At 41.8% G+C, this 19,109-nt stretch overlaps 1 protein-coding gene across 12 annotated transcripts in view; it reads right to left on the reverse strand.

Moving 5' to 3' along the window:
* The window catches only part of ARHGEF28 (Rho guanine nucleotide exchange factor 28), a 117,992-nt gene that overhangs the window by 2,105 nt on the left and 96,778 nt on the right, over window positions 1–19,109 (reverse strand). For 11 of the 12 annotated variants that reach the window (XM_062612455.1, XM_062612450.1, XM_062612454.1 and 8 more), the window contains 2 exons: window positions 18,512–18,991; window positions 15,294–15,594 (listed from right to left, as the gene is read on the reverse strand). In XM_062612455.1, coding sequence (XP_062468439.1) covers window positions 15,294–15,594; window positions 18,512–18,991 — 781 coding nt within the window. The remainder of the gene's footprint in view (window positions 1–15,293; window positions 15,595–18,511; window positions 18,992–19,109) is intronic. The other variant, XM_062612459.1, reaches the window with a different exon arrangement.

Consider the following 19,109-nt stretch of genomic DNA (forward strand, 5'->3'; position numbering starts at 1 on the left):
GGTCATTCATGCAGACCTAAAAAGGCCTTTCATTCCTGCTGTGGTCCCTATCCCTTCACATATGTATGTGCAATGAAAACCTCTTTTAAAGGAGATGTCTGGATTTTTACATACCTTGTTGCTCCAACTGGTGGCAATTTAAATTGACACCTGCTCACATTTAGCATACCCCAGCACATGGGGATATCACCAGTCTTGTTCACTGAGGCAGGAGTTTAAGACAAAACAAGCTTGTTGGCACCCTGCAAAGCCTAGGCTCCCTGGCTGCTCCCTGCCACGGGGTGTGTGTAGTGGTGGGAGAGGACTATGCGATGGGCAAGTGGGAACACATCACACGGCTGCTCCTGCTTCAGTGTCTTCTCCTCTTTGATATTCACACAGCTTGGGGGAGAGAACAAACAGGCTCTGGGGCTTCAGCTCCCAGTGTAAGTCACATGCATGTTATAACTGCTGCTGAGACTGCAGGGTCAGCAGCAGGGGCAATGCATTTATACACAAGTGGTGCTTTGTCATATGCAGTAACACAGGATGCTAAGAAAATAAATCCCAAATTCCCCTTCTTTTACTGTTTTACACCCATTTAAAGGATCAAGTTTTGGTCTTGATGAAAATCTAGAGTAAATTTTGATTGCAGGGAAGTTATTTGCAATACATAACACAGCAGGATTTGACTTCCTAACTTACTTGAACAGCCCTGCTTTATTAAATATGACTTCTGTATTTCTTTCTTTTTGATAGCCATATTAGAAAAAGATTACCTTTTACAGCAGAAGAAACCAAAAATATCCTATGCCTGCTTTTCTTTATGGAAACTGGATACTCCAGTTTTTTTTATTTATTTATTTAAAAGAGCCCTACCAGTGAAAGGTCCTCAATCTCCAGACACATATATTTTGGGGTAATCTTACCCACATTAATATTCCTTTTAAGTTCTGTGTTATTTACCTTAACAAAGTTATGTGCATAAGAATACCATGCAGTAAGCAGTTATTTGAAAGATCTGTTTCCAAAGTTTATGAAGTACATAATTGGAGAAGCCTAATTACAAATTTGAAAACAGCCCAGAAAAGAAAGAAAAACACCTTACATGCAGTTATTTTCCACCATCAAAACTAAACAGTAATTGCTTTACCAATTAAAACAGTAGCTGTTTCCAAACCATTTCTCATTAACTGTTACAACTCGACACAGCAGAGCTGAGGAGTGGAAACTGCCAGAGTTCTGGAAAAACAAATCAGACTCTGTCACTATATAAATAAATGATTTATCAGTAGTTTAGCTGATTTTATATTCATTTTATTCAATTTAATTTTATTTCATTTTATGGCAGTGTTCAAGGCCAGGTTGGACAGAGCCTTGGGAGACATGGTCTAGGGTGAGGTGTCCCTGCCCATGGCAGGGGGCTTGGAACTTGACGAGCTTAAGGTCCTTTCCAGCCCTAACTATTCTATGATTCTATGAATTTTAAATTCTGTTGCATTCAGAGAAACCAAACAGCAGGAGAGCACCCAGGAGGTGAGAGCCCAGCTGCCAGGGGGTGACAAGTGGCTTTATGCACTGAAAAGGTTGTGCTTAATCCAACTGAGGAGGGAAGGTGCTGTTTCTGGCTGGCTCTGTCTTCAGGTGGCACTCAACATGGCTCTGCCTAATAAAAGCACAATATGTCCATGGGGCCAACATACTCAGTGTGCTGGTGGAAAGGGTAACCGCTGTCTGCCTGCCCACTGCAATGCTGGAAGTAGTTGAGCCAAGAGACCAGCTGGTATTGGAGGCAACAGTGAGATGCGCCCCAGAACAGCTGCTCGGGGATGGCAGAAGAATTGCCAGAATTGTTAATAACAGCCTCAGGTGAAGGGAGAGTGTGGAAAGGGGACCAATGCACCAGCCAGCACTGGTTCTTGTTATGCATTGCTGAGAGAGCTGCCAAGAAGCCTCACCTGGGCTCCCTAGCACAGCACAGGGAAACCAGCTGCCCTTGGCCCCAAGCAGAAGAACAGTGGGAGAAATCCTCCTCTTAGAAACCTCTCCCAAATCAGGGAAGACACATCCAAAACGAACCCGGAAAGTATCAGCTGCTGCCTTCTAAGGCACACTTAGAGCTTAGGATGCTCAAACAAAATAAAAGGGGGGTAGGAAACAAACCAGTTATCCCTGCAAATAGCAAAGCACAGGGCTGGCAAAGCAGGCTGCTACTGGAAAGCAATGGCTGAGAAACTCTCCCATGCTCTCCAGGTTGGGGCACCCACAGGAACCTCCCCAGCTCCTCTCCAGGAGCTTTCTCTGCTGCACTACGGCTGACACTCAGAACTTGGTATGGATCAAGAGCCAGGTGAAAAAGGACCATGGGCCTTTTATGAGTCCCCTTCATTCTGTCTGTAACTCACCTGCCAGCATTAGCCACAAAATCATTTTTGTATTATTCCTTTTCTTCAAATCCAGCATTTACTTGTCCTTCTGCTCCCTTCCTACCTGCCCAGTGACACTCTGGCAGGCTGTGTTCATGTCGACAGCACGCCCACCAGACCAGCACCAACATCACCAGCACTCAGCAAAAGCGCTCCCACTGCCCCTGCCCGCACCCTCCTGCTTGGGCTGTCTTTGCTCCTCTACCCCTTGCGCAGAAAAGGGCAAGCGAAGGTGAATTTACCCAGCCACGACCTTCCTCCTGACAATTTACATCAAAGGAATACAATTTTTCTTTCATATTTATCTAAGTGCAGAAGCTATTCCCTGATTTCCAAAGCTCTAACAAAGCTGAGCTGTAGCTCAGACTCTTCCACCGGGTCTTCTGTGAGACTCCCAGTCCCCCTCCCTCCCGCTTCTGCAGCAGCCAAGGGCCGTGGGCTTCTCACAGCACCCCAGCCCCTGGAGTTCATGTGCAAACTGAAACACCCTTTAGTTGCTTCTCCAGTGTGCAAAATTTCTTTCTCCTACAAAACTCCAGGCATCTCTTTCCTAAAGAGCCAGAGCCAGTCTGCATCCATACCTTGTGTGCTCTAGACAAAACTGAACAGCAGACCAGAAAAATCCACTCTTTCAATGTCAGGCTGGTCAAACACCCCAGCCAAGAGGGATATGGCTGAGGCTGCAGACCATGTACTAGGTGACCTGTGACAGCACTTCAACATTTTGGGGATGTGTAGCTAGTTCAGCGCAGCAGTGCCGCATCATAGCACAAAGTAAGTCCAGCTTTTTCACCTTTTTACCTCAGCTGACAAAATTTCATTAAAGAAAGAAAATCCGGGCATTCTCTTTTTCTTACACACCAATTTTTTCAAAAGGAGTTAGAGGCTGTTTCTAACAAATTCTGAGATAATAAATCACAAATGGTCTCATGCACATGGACACATACTGCTGAACGCAACATTAAAGACAAATCCCTCTTTCCCCTCATTTTACATCAGTTTAGCTCCAGTTCACGGGGAGTATAGGAATCAGGAAACTGCAGACACTCTACTCCCCCCAGATAAAAATACTTTCCTAGGCAACATAAATACAAGAGTAGTGGCAGACTGCACGCCTGCAGCACGTGGGGCCAGCTTTCACAGGAGTCTTTAAGGGGACCTCAGTTCTCCAAATGGTGTCTGGGTCCAAACTCAGAGAAAGACAGCTCCTGGCTGAAAACATGCTAATGTTGTAATGAAAAGGAAAAATGTGGCATTCCACATCGTAACTACCATACCTTACCCTTCCTGTAGCACTAAGAGATGAGATTAGTGGCATCACTTAAACTGCTGGGAAGGTGAAGGACAAAGCAATGGCATTTGCAGGAATCCAAGATCAACACATACCAAAACAAACACAGCCCCTGCTCCGGGAGAGGTGGGGGGGGATACAAAAGCCAAGTAAACAACTCATTAGTCACACTGATTCTCACCTTCTGTCTGTTGTCATAGGATGCAAGCACTTCCACATCAAATAAATGCCACAGATTTTCTCCTTCACCCCTCCTTGCCCTCCCCATGGGATCAGAGCTCTTCAGGTAAGCCTGGAGTGCCTACAATGATGATTTTGGGCAGGAAAGGAAGACATTATCCAGGCACTAGGAAACACTCCAGGAAAAAAAAAAAAAAACAAACAAAACCAACACAACCTCTCAAGTTTCTGTGTTCTTAGCAGGAAGTCCTCAGCTTTTCTCCTTCAGCTCTGACCCTAATTTCACAGCATCACAGGATAATTCAAGTTGGAAGGGATCTTACAAGGCCTCTGGTTCAAAATCCTCCAAAAAACCCACCAAACCAAAATGGGGAGGTTTGGGAGAAACACACCACACGAATTCATGGATTCACAGAAACTGCATATACACACTGAATTAATTTGCTGTGACTTTCAGGTATCTCTGTCACATGTTGGTCCTCTTTACAAAATAAAATTTCATTAAGAGAGATGCCATTTTTAGCAACAAATGTGGTAAAGGTTGTCAAAACCATTACTCCTCTGACAATAATATACAGAGGTAGTTTTGGGTTTACCACTTATTTATAATAACTGGTACCAGTTTTTATATCAAGCTCATCTGGACTGACAGCTGACACATCAACTTCAGGCCAAAGCTATTTGAAATGGCAGAGCTGCTGCATTTAATCCCCCAACTGGCACTCATGCATAACGCAAAGCACAAGCAGACACCTAAAAACTGATGTTTAGTCTACCAGGTCTGGGATATTCAAAGGAATTCAAGGGTAATGGGCTCTCTTTTGCCATTACAGTCCAATAGCAAGTGGCAGCCTAACTCCCATGAGCTCCCTTGAAAAGTCCCCACCAGCAAATCCAACCGGACCTCTTTGTCTCTAATGATGCTCCCAGCAGTTTCCATGCAGGTTCATTAGCGACAGGAGATTCCCCAGGGTAGTCCAGGCACCGCGGCCTCCCTCCCTTTGCTCCTGGTTGAAGGCACTATGATTGGTTTTGATAGCATGTTTTTAATGCCTACTAAGACTTTCACAATTTGCGATGGTTCAGTTGTTTATAGAGCTAATGGTTGGTGGGACACAGGGAAAACCATGGGCAGCACCCTTTGGCCTAGATCAACCAGGACACCCCTGCTGCCACATGGGTTCAGACCACTTAGTACAAAAAAGGTCTCCATATGCTTTGAAGATCTGAGGACAATTCCCAGCAGTTTCACTCAGACACCATTCAGACACGAGGCCACTGCACCTCAGTAAATCTGACTTCAGAGCAGGAACTACATTTGGTACTGGGAAAAACATTCTGACCCTGAAGCTGCCAAGGAAGGGGGAAGCCTAATCCATTTCTCAGCTGACTGAATAAGGCAGGAAATAAATCTAAGAATTTCAACGCTATTTACTTTTAACCAGCCCAACCCTATGAAAAAGCAGCTGCTGCATTTCTTAGACAAACAAGCACCTTCATGAATAAAAGGTCTTTTCACAAAAAGCAGATGAGCAATTAGATCTTAATAGATCCTACGTTAATTAGTCTCATCAGGTTTTGGAGCATTTTTTTTGTGACAAGACAGAAAACAAAGTATTCAAAGTCTATGATGAATAAGGTCAGCAACATAACTTCTTCAAGTGCGTACTTTGAAATTTTGATCATGGTAAAATTGGAAATACCATTATTCTGCGTGTTTCTGTTCTTTGTTTAGTTGCTGGCTTAGGTAAAACAATGAATTCAGTTTTCAGGTTTTGTCTCACAATTTTTTAGAGAAAGTTTGGTCTGGAGAATTCGGACCAAGCTCTTGGCTAGGACAAAACATACATTTAACTCACTGAAACTGCTTTATCATAAAGTTCCATAATGGCTCCAACTCATTTATTTGAAACTTGCCTTAAAGCTCCAGGTTTTGTAGTCATGTGATGATGCAGCCATCTTTTATTAAAGCACAATAAACACACAATGTTCTAACACTGGTGTTATCAGAGAAAAGGTTACAAAAACATCTCAAGCTCAGTCACTGCCAATGTAATATCCAGTTCATAGCACGCCCCTAGGTTGAAATAATTTAAAATTTTAACCTACTTACATGGTTATGTTATCAGTTGTGCTGGCTTTAAAGGACACAGCTTCTAAGCTATTTTTGGCATGCTGGTTTTTAACACGTATCAATAAGAGAGACTTGAACATAGGTCTGACTTGAGGCCATAACTTGTCTGTGCATTGAATACCCACAGTCTCACGTTGGCAGGGCATACTGCCTCCCAGCTGTCTGCTTCTGCTTAATTTATTTAGGCATGAATTCCCTATTAAATTGTCTTTGTGCTAAGCTTTGAAGCTTTAGATGGTCATTACAGACACACACATGGTCCAACAGGTATTCTGCTAACAATGAACACATGTTTTATTGACCTACTTCTTTTCCAGCTCATTAAACACAGCTGCACTCAAATGATCAAGAGAAAATAACCATAAAACCCCAAGAACACCCTTCCTGCAAAGGATCACAAGGAACATGACCAGCTGCCAGCATGGAGCCACTGCTCCACCCAGGGCAGTGGTGCAGGGCACTTCTCCCAGGGCCAGCATGAATGTCTGTCCGCTGACAGCAACAACGGAGAAGCACAGGAAAACTCCTGCAGCCTCTTCATCCCAGCATCTAATGCAGGTGTATCTCCAGTGGGCTGCAACTGTTCACCCCCACCCATAATCTGGGGTAAGAAGAGGTTTGGCCAGTAGACTGAAGTCAAATTAAACTGCAGCCAGTGGGTAATGCTGCTGCTTGAATGTTTGCTGGGGAAATGGAAATCCTGTGAAGTTACAGACCCAAACAGCATTTCCAAAGACCTGGCAGGCAATGAAACAAGCCCCCCTTTCCATCACCAGCCAGCATATCCCCACACATCTCTTACCCACTGTCTCTATTTGCACCCCACAGGTGAAACACTTCCCTGAAGATTCCTCTCCTTCCCTCCCAAAGAGAGAAACTGCTAGCATTAACCTTGAAAAAAAGTGTCTCTGGCACATGAATTCATTCTCTTTGAAACAAAAAGGGACATTTACACATCAAAACTATTCTTTTGAACTCTCTGTTACCACAGCCAAACATTATTGTGCTGATTAACTTTGCTTCATATTTTATGGATGGGTTTGGGTTGGGTTTTTTTAAACTACACTTCTGCTTTGAAATAAACATTAAACCAGAGACCTTGGCAAACAATAGGCTTAATCCCCAGCTCTTGGCCAGTCTTACAGGTGCAACACAAAGGAGCATGCTCGGGACTTCGGCAAACGTTATCTTGAGTAGCAGAAAGGCACAATTCTGTTACAAAAGCTGAAACAGGAAGGTCATTTACAAAACACCCTCAAGCCTCCTCCTAAGCACCTTTGTTTTATATGTTTCCCAACAACAGACCAGATCCATCACTTCTTACTCATAAAAAGCTGACTCAAAGTAAGTAGCAGAGAAATACTAAGGCAACAGAATTGCTGCAGAAGCAAAAAAAAATAAGGCAAAGCACCTGTTTCAAATCAATTACATGCTAATCTTACCCTTTAATAGAAGCTGCTGCTGGTTGATTAGTGCAGGAAAATATATGGGCATTAAGGTAAGAGTGAATACCTGAAAGAAGCCTCTTACCTGCCAGTTAGATACTTGTTCTCCCCAAGCTCAAAACAGGGAAATACTTGATAATCTTTTTACTGCAATTTGAGTATTAGCACAAATATTTTTAACTGTTTTTTTTAGTCAGACTGGCAGGAAATACATGCACTGATGTTTTCTTCTTTCAGTCACTGAATAAAACACCAGAAAAAATTGACAATTTGCACATTTACAAGTTTTGCATTGTAAGCATAGGAAGTTTCAGGGTGTGAATATTTTGAAATGGGTGCCCTTTTTAATTGTTTGCTAAATGCTTTGTGAACATATAACTGCTGTGAAAACGGTCTGCAGAAAAGCTAATGGGAAAACTATACACCAAAGCCAGAAAAAAGCACAATTATCAAAGCAGCATGTGCCTCCACTGCTTCAGCCAAGTGTTTTCCTGGAGTGCATGGAACATATTTGGATCTACTTTCCTTTCTTCTGCTCTCATTTGTCTCCACTATGGAAACACAGGTCTTACCCTTAAGCGTGAATTCACCACCACCTTCTTCTGCAGACCCTGGCTCTGCTTTGGTCTGACTCTCTTCTCATCTGACCTCCTTGATTCATACGCTGCAGCTCTGCAGCAGTTCCCATCCCACCACTCCATAGAGCAGGCCACAGCACAAAAAAACAAAAACAATGCTATGTTTTAAAACACCCTCCTGCAACATTTTCACCTTCAGTTCAAAACTGACTATGTTTAACACACAAGCCTTTTTTTAGGCAATCTTCCTCTTCCCATTGCCACTGTGCTGTAATGGCAAGTTCCTCTGCATAGGGGATAGCTTCTCTTCAGTTCTTGCTGTCATCAACAGTTATCCTGAAATTCTCAACCTCAATTAAAAAAAATCTCGTTTCATCCTTTCCAAATATACTAGTTTCCCTATCTGCCGTGTATTCTTTAAGGCAGAATATATTCAATGACTTTTAAAGGCACACAGGTTTTTTAGATTTTTCTATGGCAGATCCTAAATAAATACAGTCAAATCACATTTATTTTTGTATCATTTACGTTCCAGCTCTAAATCAAACTTCCAAGGGACACTCAAGGAATCTCAGCAGGTGACTGTTGGAAGTATTCCTATTTGATTAAACCGAAACCAATTTTCAAACCAGAAACAAGGCTCCTCCCTCTACAGCCCTGCCAAAAATTTACACCCAAAGGAAAGTTTTCTATGGCATCTGAGAAGGCAGAACAAGATACTCCATGAAATCTCCCGTAGCAGTTTGGCTACAGCCAGTATAATTTATGTGGACGGCAATTGGGTGCTCCTGTGATGAATGCCAGTAAAAGACAGACAGTCTTCCCCTGTTTTTCAATAAATATTTAACAGCAGATGCTGTTGAGGAGGTTTCATATTACTTTTACACAACACGCTACAGGCCGTTTCCTGGAATATGTAAAGTATTCTACTAAATAATTAAAATGAGATTGTACTTTAAAAAATAAGCCAGACAGGTACACTTGGTGATTCACCTACATGATTTTACAGGGTGTGTTTGCATACTCAGTATCTTGCAAAACTTTATCATACATCAACAGCTTCTCCCAGCCATTAGAATGCATTATTTACTCACACTTATGCATCTATTTCAGGTTCTAATTCCATTACAAAACATTCAAAACATTTTTTTTATGTACTAAAGCAGGGCACACAACCAGGTCTCCACCCACACATCACATCACGTGAGGAAACCATGGAACTCACAAGGTATCTTCCTGACATCAAACAACTAGCAAGACTCTTGTTTTGTGACTGCTTTTCCTGAGAGATCACCTTCTTTCCTCCAGACCCACTGCCAATGTCACAGCTCTGCACAACGTTGAACTGGAGCTGGTTCACTAAAAGCAAAAGTCATCTGGAAAAGGACACCCTGTACATGGTGTTCGGCTTCAAAACCTGCTCCTTTTCCTCCTGTTTCCCTGAAACCAGTTATCTACTGCAACAACCTTACCCAAGTAAAGAATAAATGCATGCAAGAGATAGGGTCCAAACAATTCCAGTTTCTTTGATGCCAGCAATTCTACTGATTTCAAAAACCACTGCATGGAAGTTGCTGGAACTGTAAATATGACAAAAACAAGAAAGATTGGCCATCATCCTGTTGTTTAAGAAGGCTGCAGGCAAAGAAAGCCTGAGTGTGGTGCACAGATTTACACCAACAGCAGTGCTATCTATCTCAGAAGACAGGGATGGATAATCTCTTCACTCCATCACCTTAAAAATGTGCACTATTTTAAACTTCCCTCCTCAGGAATGAGCTCTAAATGAGAAGATTTTAGAAAGAATAAAATCAGCACAGGAAATTCTGTACTTATATTAGCATACAGAATAAAACCAGAACATCATTAACTGCCTTAATTAAAAGGTTATGCAATACTGCTGCATCTACTGTGGTTATATTCAGAAATGACAAAAAGTATTTTGAGATGAGAAAATTAGTAACAGGCTACAGAACGCTAGTGCTGCAAAGCTGAAAAGCAACTGTTGAAATACACTAATTGCAGATGACATATAATGACATATTTTTCACTTCAGTATCACACTGCCATGTGATTTAATCCCTTTTGCCATCTGGTTTAAACAAATGGCAGTGTTATTCCCAAGAGGAAAAAAATACTTCCCCTGTGATTCACTTGCACCAAGTATCCCTCAAACACTTACGTCTTATGGCAGATCATAAAACTTGGTGTTCTGTGGTAGGCAGAGGAGGTAAATTTGCTTTTACCTGTTGCAGAGTTAAAAGTAAGATCTTACTAGTTCTAATAAACCTTGGGAGATGCAAGTGCTGATGTTACTCAACTTCATATTCTTTCCATTTCATTTTATTCTCACTGTAACTTATGTTGATCATTGAACGGGGCTCTGTGCTCACCTATGCAGCCATCCATCCTAAGAGTAGCAGGATATGTCGAACCCAGAAAGGGCAATTACAAATTAACTGCATGTTCTCAAGTTGGCATCTACTCAATTAAAAAAGACAAAAAGTTTAAAGCAGCTCAAAACCACACATCTGCTCAGGACTCAAAAAACAGGAGCTCCCTGGTCATGTCATTCTTTACTTCTAAAAGATTTCTCTCTGACCCTTTTCTCAAGTAAAAGAACAACAGAGAATTTCCTCACTGTTCAGGGTAAACAGTGAAAAAATGTTGCTATTAAAAATATTGTGAAACACACCAGAAAAACTCAGAACAGGCAGAAAAGCATCTTCACATTCCATTCTGCAGGTGGTAAGTGGTTGGCCTGTCATGGCTATGAAGGATGCCATTTGAACACGATAAAGTGTGTGCTGCATAAGGCACAATTACATTCCAGCTCAGAAGACATGTGGGTCAGAAGTACTCAGAATACAGCAGCAGTAGTAGAGAAATTCTCACAACAGTCACATAGCTGGAACTGTGATGACTTTTCTGTGGGAGCTAGTCATTATTTAACAGGTTTCAAGTGATGAAAGTGATCTTATTCAACAAAGTCCTTAATATGGAATCCCATTAGCTGTCGCTGGTACTGTCAGCAGTTAACTATGCTTATCTGAATATGGCTCTGAGTTACTGAGCTTCAACCCTTGCCAAAATCCTTGCTAACTTAGAACCACAGGGAAACAGGCTGTACATATTCAGATGGTTTTTAACGCTGCAGTGCAAAGCGTATTTCACCTATTTTTATCACACTTTCATCAGCTTTACGTTGTATACCTCTTCTGCTTACAACAAATTCATCCTACACAAATAGGAGAAAAAGAGCCAGGCCCCTACAGTGCCATCCTCAACCTCCCTGATGTAAACATATGCAGGTACTTTTATACTATGCCATTAGGCCATAACCAATGTTAAGGTAGCCAAAAAATAGCATGTTGTGCTAAACTCATCTCAATTACAAATGGGAAACTAAAACAAATTAATCTCATCTACAGTTTTAAGAACAGGTTCAATAGAACAATCACCATTAACACAATCTGCCTGAAGTAACAGGAAGGAAATTTCTTGTAAAGAATAACAAAAAAATAGGGAGTTACAGGATACTACACATTGTTTCTGGTGGTTTTGCTTTTTCTATTGCAAATTAAATATTTTACACCTCTAGAAACCACTTTGATGAAAAACACTCTAAATTGATTATTTTACCAAAATCAAACTCTCTCATTTGCATGTATATATGTACAAATTTCTGTCCTTTAAGAAAGACTATAATCACATTAGTCAAACAGAACCCTATTTCTGCTCCCTGGTTTTGCATTTGGCTGTTTATGGAGATCACAGGTTTTTCTATGGTCCCCACACAGATTTTTTCTTGTTTTTTTTTCACTACATCATGAATCAAGATCCTTCATGCTAACACTGCAGACCTCTGTTGGGAAAATCCCCCCACAATGAAGTTTCAGTGCAGTTTTCCAGATCTACCACTTTTCAACTCTACTCCTGGAGCTGTAACATCTGAATTTAAAAAATAAAATAAAATAAAAGAAAGGCAGTACCAGCAAACAATACCATTCACTTCAAAGCTTCAAAGCATTAAAATTGCACTGATTCCTGAAATCAAAGAGGTGAATCCATAGGTAAATCCTTAGGCATCACTTCAGCTAGTAAACCTGACATATCAATTAAATGCACGAGTAATTTATTCAATTCTCCGTCTAGTCTGACACAAAACCTATACTTCCCGATTCCTAATTAGCCAAAGTACTTGTCTTCTTTCATGCAGATAATTTCATAACCATTAGTGTAAAGCATTAACACATTTTTCTTTCAATCATATTTTCCCCCTGTTGACTGACACACCTTTTCTAGCGAGTGTACTCGTGCCAGTTTCAGCTTTGTGGGAACTTGCCCCTAAGGTCTTTAGTAAAGTTCCCTCCCATACACATAAAACAATGATATGCAATCATGATGCTAGCTATGTGAAGAGACATACATCTTACATTAGAAAATATGAATGGAAAATTATACAGTGAAGGAATGCAGCAGTTTCCATTTTTTTTTATATTTATGAAGCTTAATTGCATAGTACTTAACATACAGTAGAATGCAGTGCAATTAACTCCTCGACAACAAGTTCAGGTGATGCTTCTCATTAAATAATCCAGGGGTTTTTTGACAGACCAGACTTCTTACAGGATGCCTAATAATTCTAGGTAAATAAATCAAACCTAAGAAATACCTTTTGTATAGCTTAATATATGCAAGATCTGGCCATGTATGTATTTGGTACATGGCTATTTCCGGTAAACCATAATCAGTGTTGGTTTTTAGTTCTCTTTTGACTTACATTTAGAAATATTTTTTTAAATATTATTATGAGACTTTATACATATATCTGATTGAAAAATGCAGCAAAATGTCATGAAACATTAAATGTTAAAAGTTTCAGCTAACTTTAAAATTCTTTCTAGTCTTTCTCTCATTGCACCTCTGTTGGTTTACGTCCACAGCGATTGGAACTCACTATATCCTACAGAAGTGTCAGAAAATCGAGGTACAAGAAAAAAACATGGCCAAAAAGAAAAAAAAGACAAAAATTAAATCAGGTCCCTTGCATGAAATATTCCTACAGCTCAATTTGATTCACATTGTTTAGGAACAAGTATTTACTTCATTTCCACGTGCAGAGCCATTTGCTGGGGCTTCTGATGCCATCTGTCTTTCAGGGGGAAGTTTAGCGTTCTTCTCATTCCCTGTTCCCCATACAGTGGCTCCTTACACATGACAGAAGCAAGTCTGAGTCATGCAAACTCATGCACTGCATGATCAGAGCATAAAATACTTGTCACCCTCCAAATCACAAATGGGACTGTGGAATGTGATGGCACATCCTTCGGAGGAGGCTCCCAGCCCCGCCTGCTCTAGCAATATGCTGGGGAGCTTCACAGCACCATCTGCACCATCAGGATACTGCAAGGACTTGCTGTACTGCTTTGCCAAAGGCACCCTGTGACTCGATCAAGGCAGATTTTATAGACGTGACTTAGCCAGAGAGACTTCTACTAGCCTCTTAATCTACCTCTTGAACAGGCGTTATAGCCAGAGCTGGTCCCCAAGCTGCTAGGACTGCAGCAGTGCCCTGTTACCAGGGTAGATAAGGATATCTACACAAGATGCAGTGACAACAGCTGAACACAAAGCTGGCCCGTTGTAGGTGAAGGGCACCTTTACACACAGAAGCTCCACCAGCTTATCTTAGCATCAGTGCAATTAAACCGGTACAAGCCAGTTTAATTAAACCAGATGCTCTTATGTGGGCTCAATAGAAAGTATCCTGGTTAGCTTGCATCTGACTGTTTGGCAGTGCAAGCTAATTTGCTTTTGAGAGGTTTAAACCCACATATGTGTTTCTTTTCAAATTTGCACTAGCGTAGCTAACACTAAAATGACACTTTCAGTTAAACCAGAACAAGTTTCATCAGGCTAATTGTTTAGTCTTTTTTCTTATTATATTTTTTAGAAATATTAATCTCTTTTACTGATCAGCTTGTTTTGCTGGTTGTGGTGATGAGAATAGCCTGCCCTATGATTATAAAATGCTAGTTTGGCAATCCACATACCAAGGACTACTAAGTCTGTAGTGGATGTCTGCTTAATACATTACAAGGAGTGCAAAGGAGCAAGTTCCTTAATCAACGACTTCATTTAAACAACTTCAAGATTTGGCCTACGACAAAGAAACAAACACTGCATCTGTTCATGTTTTCAACTCCTGATCCTGCTGCCGCCACTGTTCTTTGCTGTGACCTTACTTTCTTACAACTGGTGTGAAGACAGAAGTTAACCTGCAATGCCAGCTGCACTGCCTGAAAGCTCAGGCACTGCTGCAGCATTGATTTGCCATGCCTCACCTGAATTTCACAGGTGTGCAGAAAAAAACCACCAAATTGCTAACTCTGTTACACCAGAAGTACACCATTATCCCTGAAGACTTTTTAGCTGTTGTATTTTTACATGCTGCTCTACAATTCACGACAATGAAAGAATGAAAACACCAAGTAAGATCAAAACTAGCACTGTGTAACATGAGAAATAAACCCCAGATATCTTAAGAGTTTGTCATTAGAGTGTTTTTCAATCTTCAGGGCATTTTCAGTGCAATGCAGTACTTACGTGGCTTCTTCCACCCATTTTGTTAGCCACTATCAGTAACTGCCATGCAATCTACTGTCTTTGGGAGTTACAGTAAAATACAAGAATAAAGAAAGGTAACGCAGTATGAGCTATTTTACTAACATGGAAACTTACTGTCAAAGATTATATTATCCCTGATGTACATTTCTTTCCATGACTACAGGGTCTTTCAAGACACTCCCATTCTACATGAAGAAAGAAGGTGTTTTACCACTGATTATCATTTGAAGATGGTAAATCAAAAGCTATTCTAACTAGAAATCATTGAGTAATGGATGCATGTTCTAAAACAGCCAAAAAATGCACTTGAAACAGCAAGAGTGACTTCAGCTTCAAAAAAAAAATAAAAGTCAAAAAACATTGGGACAGGATTTGGAGAGAACTACATTCTCAGTACCGTTATGCAGACACAAACAGGAATTTGTGATTTTTCTCTTTTTGCAAAAGTTTTCTGTATTTCTGTTCTGCCCATTTTCTCACCTATGCTCAACAAATATGCAAATAAGCACGCAATTTTTTTTAGCAAAATCTATTGCTTCCACCACTACCAAGCTGTTTTTGTTCCTAGGACTACACATTCTAAGAAGCGGCAAACTGCTTGTATTATCTGTTAATTAAAGTGTTAATTACCATTATTAAAGGCATCCTTGTTGCTTTTGCAGGAAAATGACATCTGATTGTAAGGACCAGTGGATTTCCACAGCGCATTGCTTAATGTTGGCTGACAAGAAGTGTCCATTTTGAGGTCCACCTGATTTTCACTAGTCCACGCTATATCAGAATTTGAGATGTTCAGACCATAAACACCATCCTCATAAATGAGAGAAGAATCTGATCCGTTGAGATTGCTTAGAGACACACATACTACAGCGTCATTTAAGTATAACACATTTTCATCCTGTAAGCTGTCCAATTTATTATTTCCCATTATCTGCAGAAGAGGAAAAAAATGCAGAGAATAGCATTTTCACCTTTGTCCAGCACCAGAATCATAGAATCACAGAATATCTCAAGTTGGAAGGGACCCATAAGGATCACTGAGTCCAACTCCCTGCTCCCCACAGGACTACCTACACCATATATGGTTATGAGCATCACCCTGAAGAATCCTTATACCAGGATACATAAAAATAACTGCTAGACAGATGGGGATTTATAGCAAATAGTCACATAATTTCGCAGAAGTTAAACATGTTAAATTGGATGTGTGTTCAGGAATAAACAGCAGTAACCTAGAACCTTTTGCCTTAACTCCCCACAAAAAACAGGCACTCAGTAATAACTGTGAAATAGCAAATAACAAAGAGCCACTACCTAGGATGCACTGAGCTCTGCTGTTTAAAAATATTAACCTTTCAGAGGGCTAGTATTTGCCTCATGGGTGAGTGAGGCACCACTTCACATATGTAAATCTGTGTACACTGCAATCCAAAAATAACATCCCTACCTCACGTAGACAGGTAATCATACAGAACGGGACTGCAGCACTGAAGCTGGAGATGACAAACAGCATTCTGTAAATGGACATGGCTTCCAGGGGCTGAAAATGCAACTCCTGCAAAGACTCCCTGCCTGCAGGTGTTTATCAAGCCTGAGCTCACAGAAAAGCTAGAGTAGCAGTGTGAGTTCTTGCAATGTTTGGCCTTTCAAAACCAGCTAGGTTCAGTGCAATGGCATAAACACTAGCCTGGAAATACTGCCTGACTTGCAACTACTCAGCCAGCTCTGCTGCTGCAGGGAGCATGGTAGTGCAAAACGCAGGACAAAGGCCTGGAATGTATCTAAAACCATGCAGTTTACTTGAAATAAAAATACAAGTAGTCTCACACATGAAATACCAGATTAAGAACTACTACTCTTTGATACTCAACATTTCATTACTTTGCCTCTCCATCTCTGCGATCCTGGCTATCCCTACATCAGGCTACCATCCTTCCACTTACTCTCCTCAAAAGATTTCAAAAGTTCCATCCATGAAAGCTGACATGCAAGTTCTGATTTGGTTTTATCATCCACTTCTTAAGCACAGCCTAAAAAGTCAAAATTGCACTGCAAGCTATTTACTAGTAAGAAGTGGCTTCACTGTTCAGGCTGTGCAAGCATGTATGCAAAAGTCATGTTCACACAGTGTTCACAGAAGCTGGATGAAAAGGGGGAGGTCAGAGGCCAATCCTTCACCCCCTCATGCAGGCACAGGCTTAAATGCTGAACAGTCACTGCCCATTACGGGTCAGTGCCAGCTGAAAAACTAGGCAGGTGATGGCCTGAAGAAAGGCTTTACAGATTTTCTTGTGAAAATGAAAACCTGAGGGGAAAAAAGATAAATCTGTTTGGGTCAGAGAGCTTTCAATATATGCTAAAGCCAGGCTAAATGTTTTGATTTTCAGGTGCTTTAGAGAACAGTAATAAAAATCATGACCTTACCCACCAGGACAGGGAGTAGAGGCAGGTAAGCACCTAGGCATCTGAATTCAGAGTCAGCCTCTATCCTTCACCATCAACAAAAACTTAATAATTTTTAGTATTACATGCTTAAGCAGCTTCAGAGCTACTTTAAATTCTATCCCCTAATAATGACCATCTCCAAGGAATAATATCGTCAGGGATGGAGCCACACACCAACCTCTTCCCCTAAAGGGCTGCTTGATTCAGAGGAGCAGGAGAGCAGGACCTGACACATGGGAGCCTTGCGTTTCACACTCCTGGGGCAGTCACTTTTTCTCACTGGAGTCAGTGCTGCTGTCCAGGAACAAGGACAGCAGCCAAAGACTTCACTAAAAGCTTTATATGCCTCAAGCATTACTGCAATTTAGGTTTCATACAAGAGATGGAGACACTAGGTATCCTGCAAACATAGAGGCAAAACATAACAAAACACAGAATATAACACTTGCAATTTCCACCTCCTCAATACCCATCAGTCTGACTTCTGTAGGGCACCCATCTTAAAATCACAGAATGGTTGAGACTGGAAGAGATTTCTGAAGGCTATCTGGCCCAACCCCTCTGCTCAAGCAGCGCCACGCAGATTTAAACCACGACACTTTTGAGTATGTCCAATGATGAAGACTCCACACCCTCTCTGGCTAACCTGCACCTGTGCTTGGTCACCTTCATAGGAAAAAATGTGTTTCCTGATCTTCAGACTTCCTCTACTTTAGTTTGTGCCCATTGCCTCTAGTCATGTCACTGGCTGCCACTGAAAAGAGCCTAGATCCATCTTCTTTATACCCTCCATTTAGGTATTTATACACATTAATAAGAACCCCGATAAGCCTTTTCTTCTCCAGGCTGAGCAGTGTCAGCCTTTCCTCACAAGAGAGATGCCCAGTCTCTCAAACAGATTTGTGGACCTTCACCCACCTGCCTCCCTCCAACCCACCCCCCTATCGCATACACCGTAGCTCTGTGTCTGTCTTGTACTGGGGAGCCAGAACTAGACATAGCATCCAGCTGTGGCCAGAGGGGAAGGATCACCTTCCCTGAGCTACTAGGAATACTTTGCCAGAAGACAACTAGCCTTCTTTACAGCCAGGGCACGTTGTTTTACGTTCAACTTAGCGTCCACCAGGACCCACAGGTCCTGCAAAGCCGCTTTCCAGCTGGATGCCCATCTCAGTATATACTGATGCATGGGGTTGTTCTTTCCCAGGGGCGGGACTTTGCACTTCCCCTGGTAAAACTTCATGAGGTTCAAGCAAAGCCCTTGGATATGCCTGAACCTCAGCTTTGCACATGCTCACTCGTTACATTACCAGCCAACGAAACCCAGACATACTAGTCTATTCATCAAGAAAAGTCTCTCTAGGTCTGCAGTGGGGATGTAATTACAGCAGGGAACCACACACCTCATATCTCCCTGTGGATGACAACAGGCTACTTTGAGGACCATGTTTCAAGTGCCAGAGGAGCTTCTTCTGCATGTTCATACTGTCTCTTTCTCTCTCTACCATTTTCTGGCCCTCCTGGAGCCTCTCCAAACTCTGCTGGTATTCCTGCAGCTGCAGCGCCAGCCCCTGTCGGCTCCCGTCCAGCAGCTCTTCCTGGCACCTGCAATCCCTCTCCCGCTGCCTCAGCCGGTCCTCCCTCGCCTCCTGCTCCCGCTGCCGCTGGTCGCATTCTCGCAACCACCGCTGCTGCTCCTGCTGGAACTGCTGCTTCAGTTTGTGTATGTTGGCCAGCTCCACCCTTTGTTTCTCCAGATTCCGGTATTTCTCTTGTTCCAGGAGGAGGTTTAGCCGAGAACCATGGCCCCGACCAATCTTCTCGTTCTCTTGCAGGAGTAACCTATGGAGCTCTCTGTGGCTGTCCTGGATAGCTAATGCTGCCTAGACACCACAACAAAATCAGACACAAATGTTTAAACATTAACATTAATCCATTTCTGTACTTTTATGTAGCAGCATTATGTAAAAATGCTTCAACCTCCCACAATATCAGCGCTTA

The sequence above is a fragment of the Pezoporus occidentalis genome, unplaced genomic scaffold (genome assembly GCF_034315485.1).
Source record: "Pezoporus occidentalis ecotype Australia unplaced genomic scaffold, CSIRO_AGI_Poc_V1 ctg16, whole genome shotgun sequence".
Lineage (NCBI taxonomy): Eukaryota > Metazoa > Chordata > Aves > Psittaciformes > Psittacidae > Pezoporus > Pezoporus occidentalis.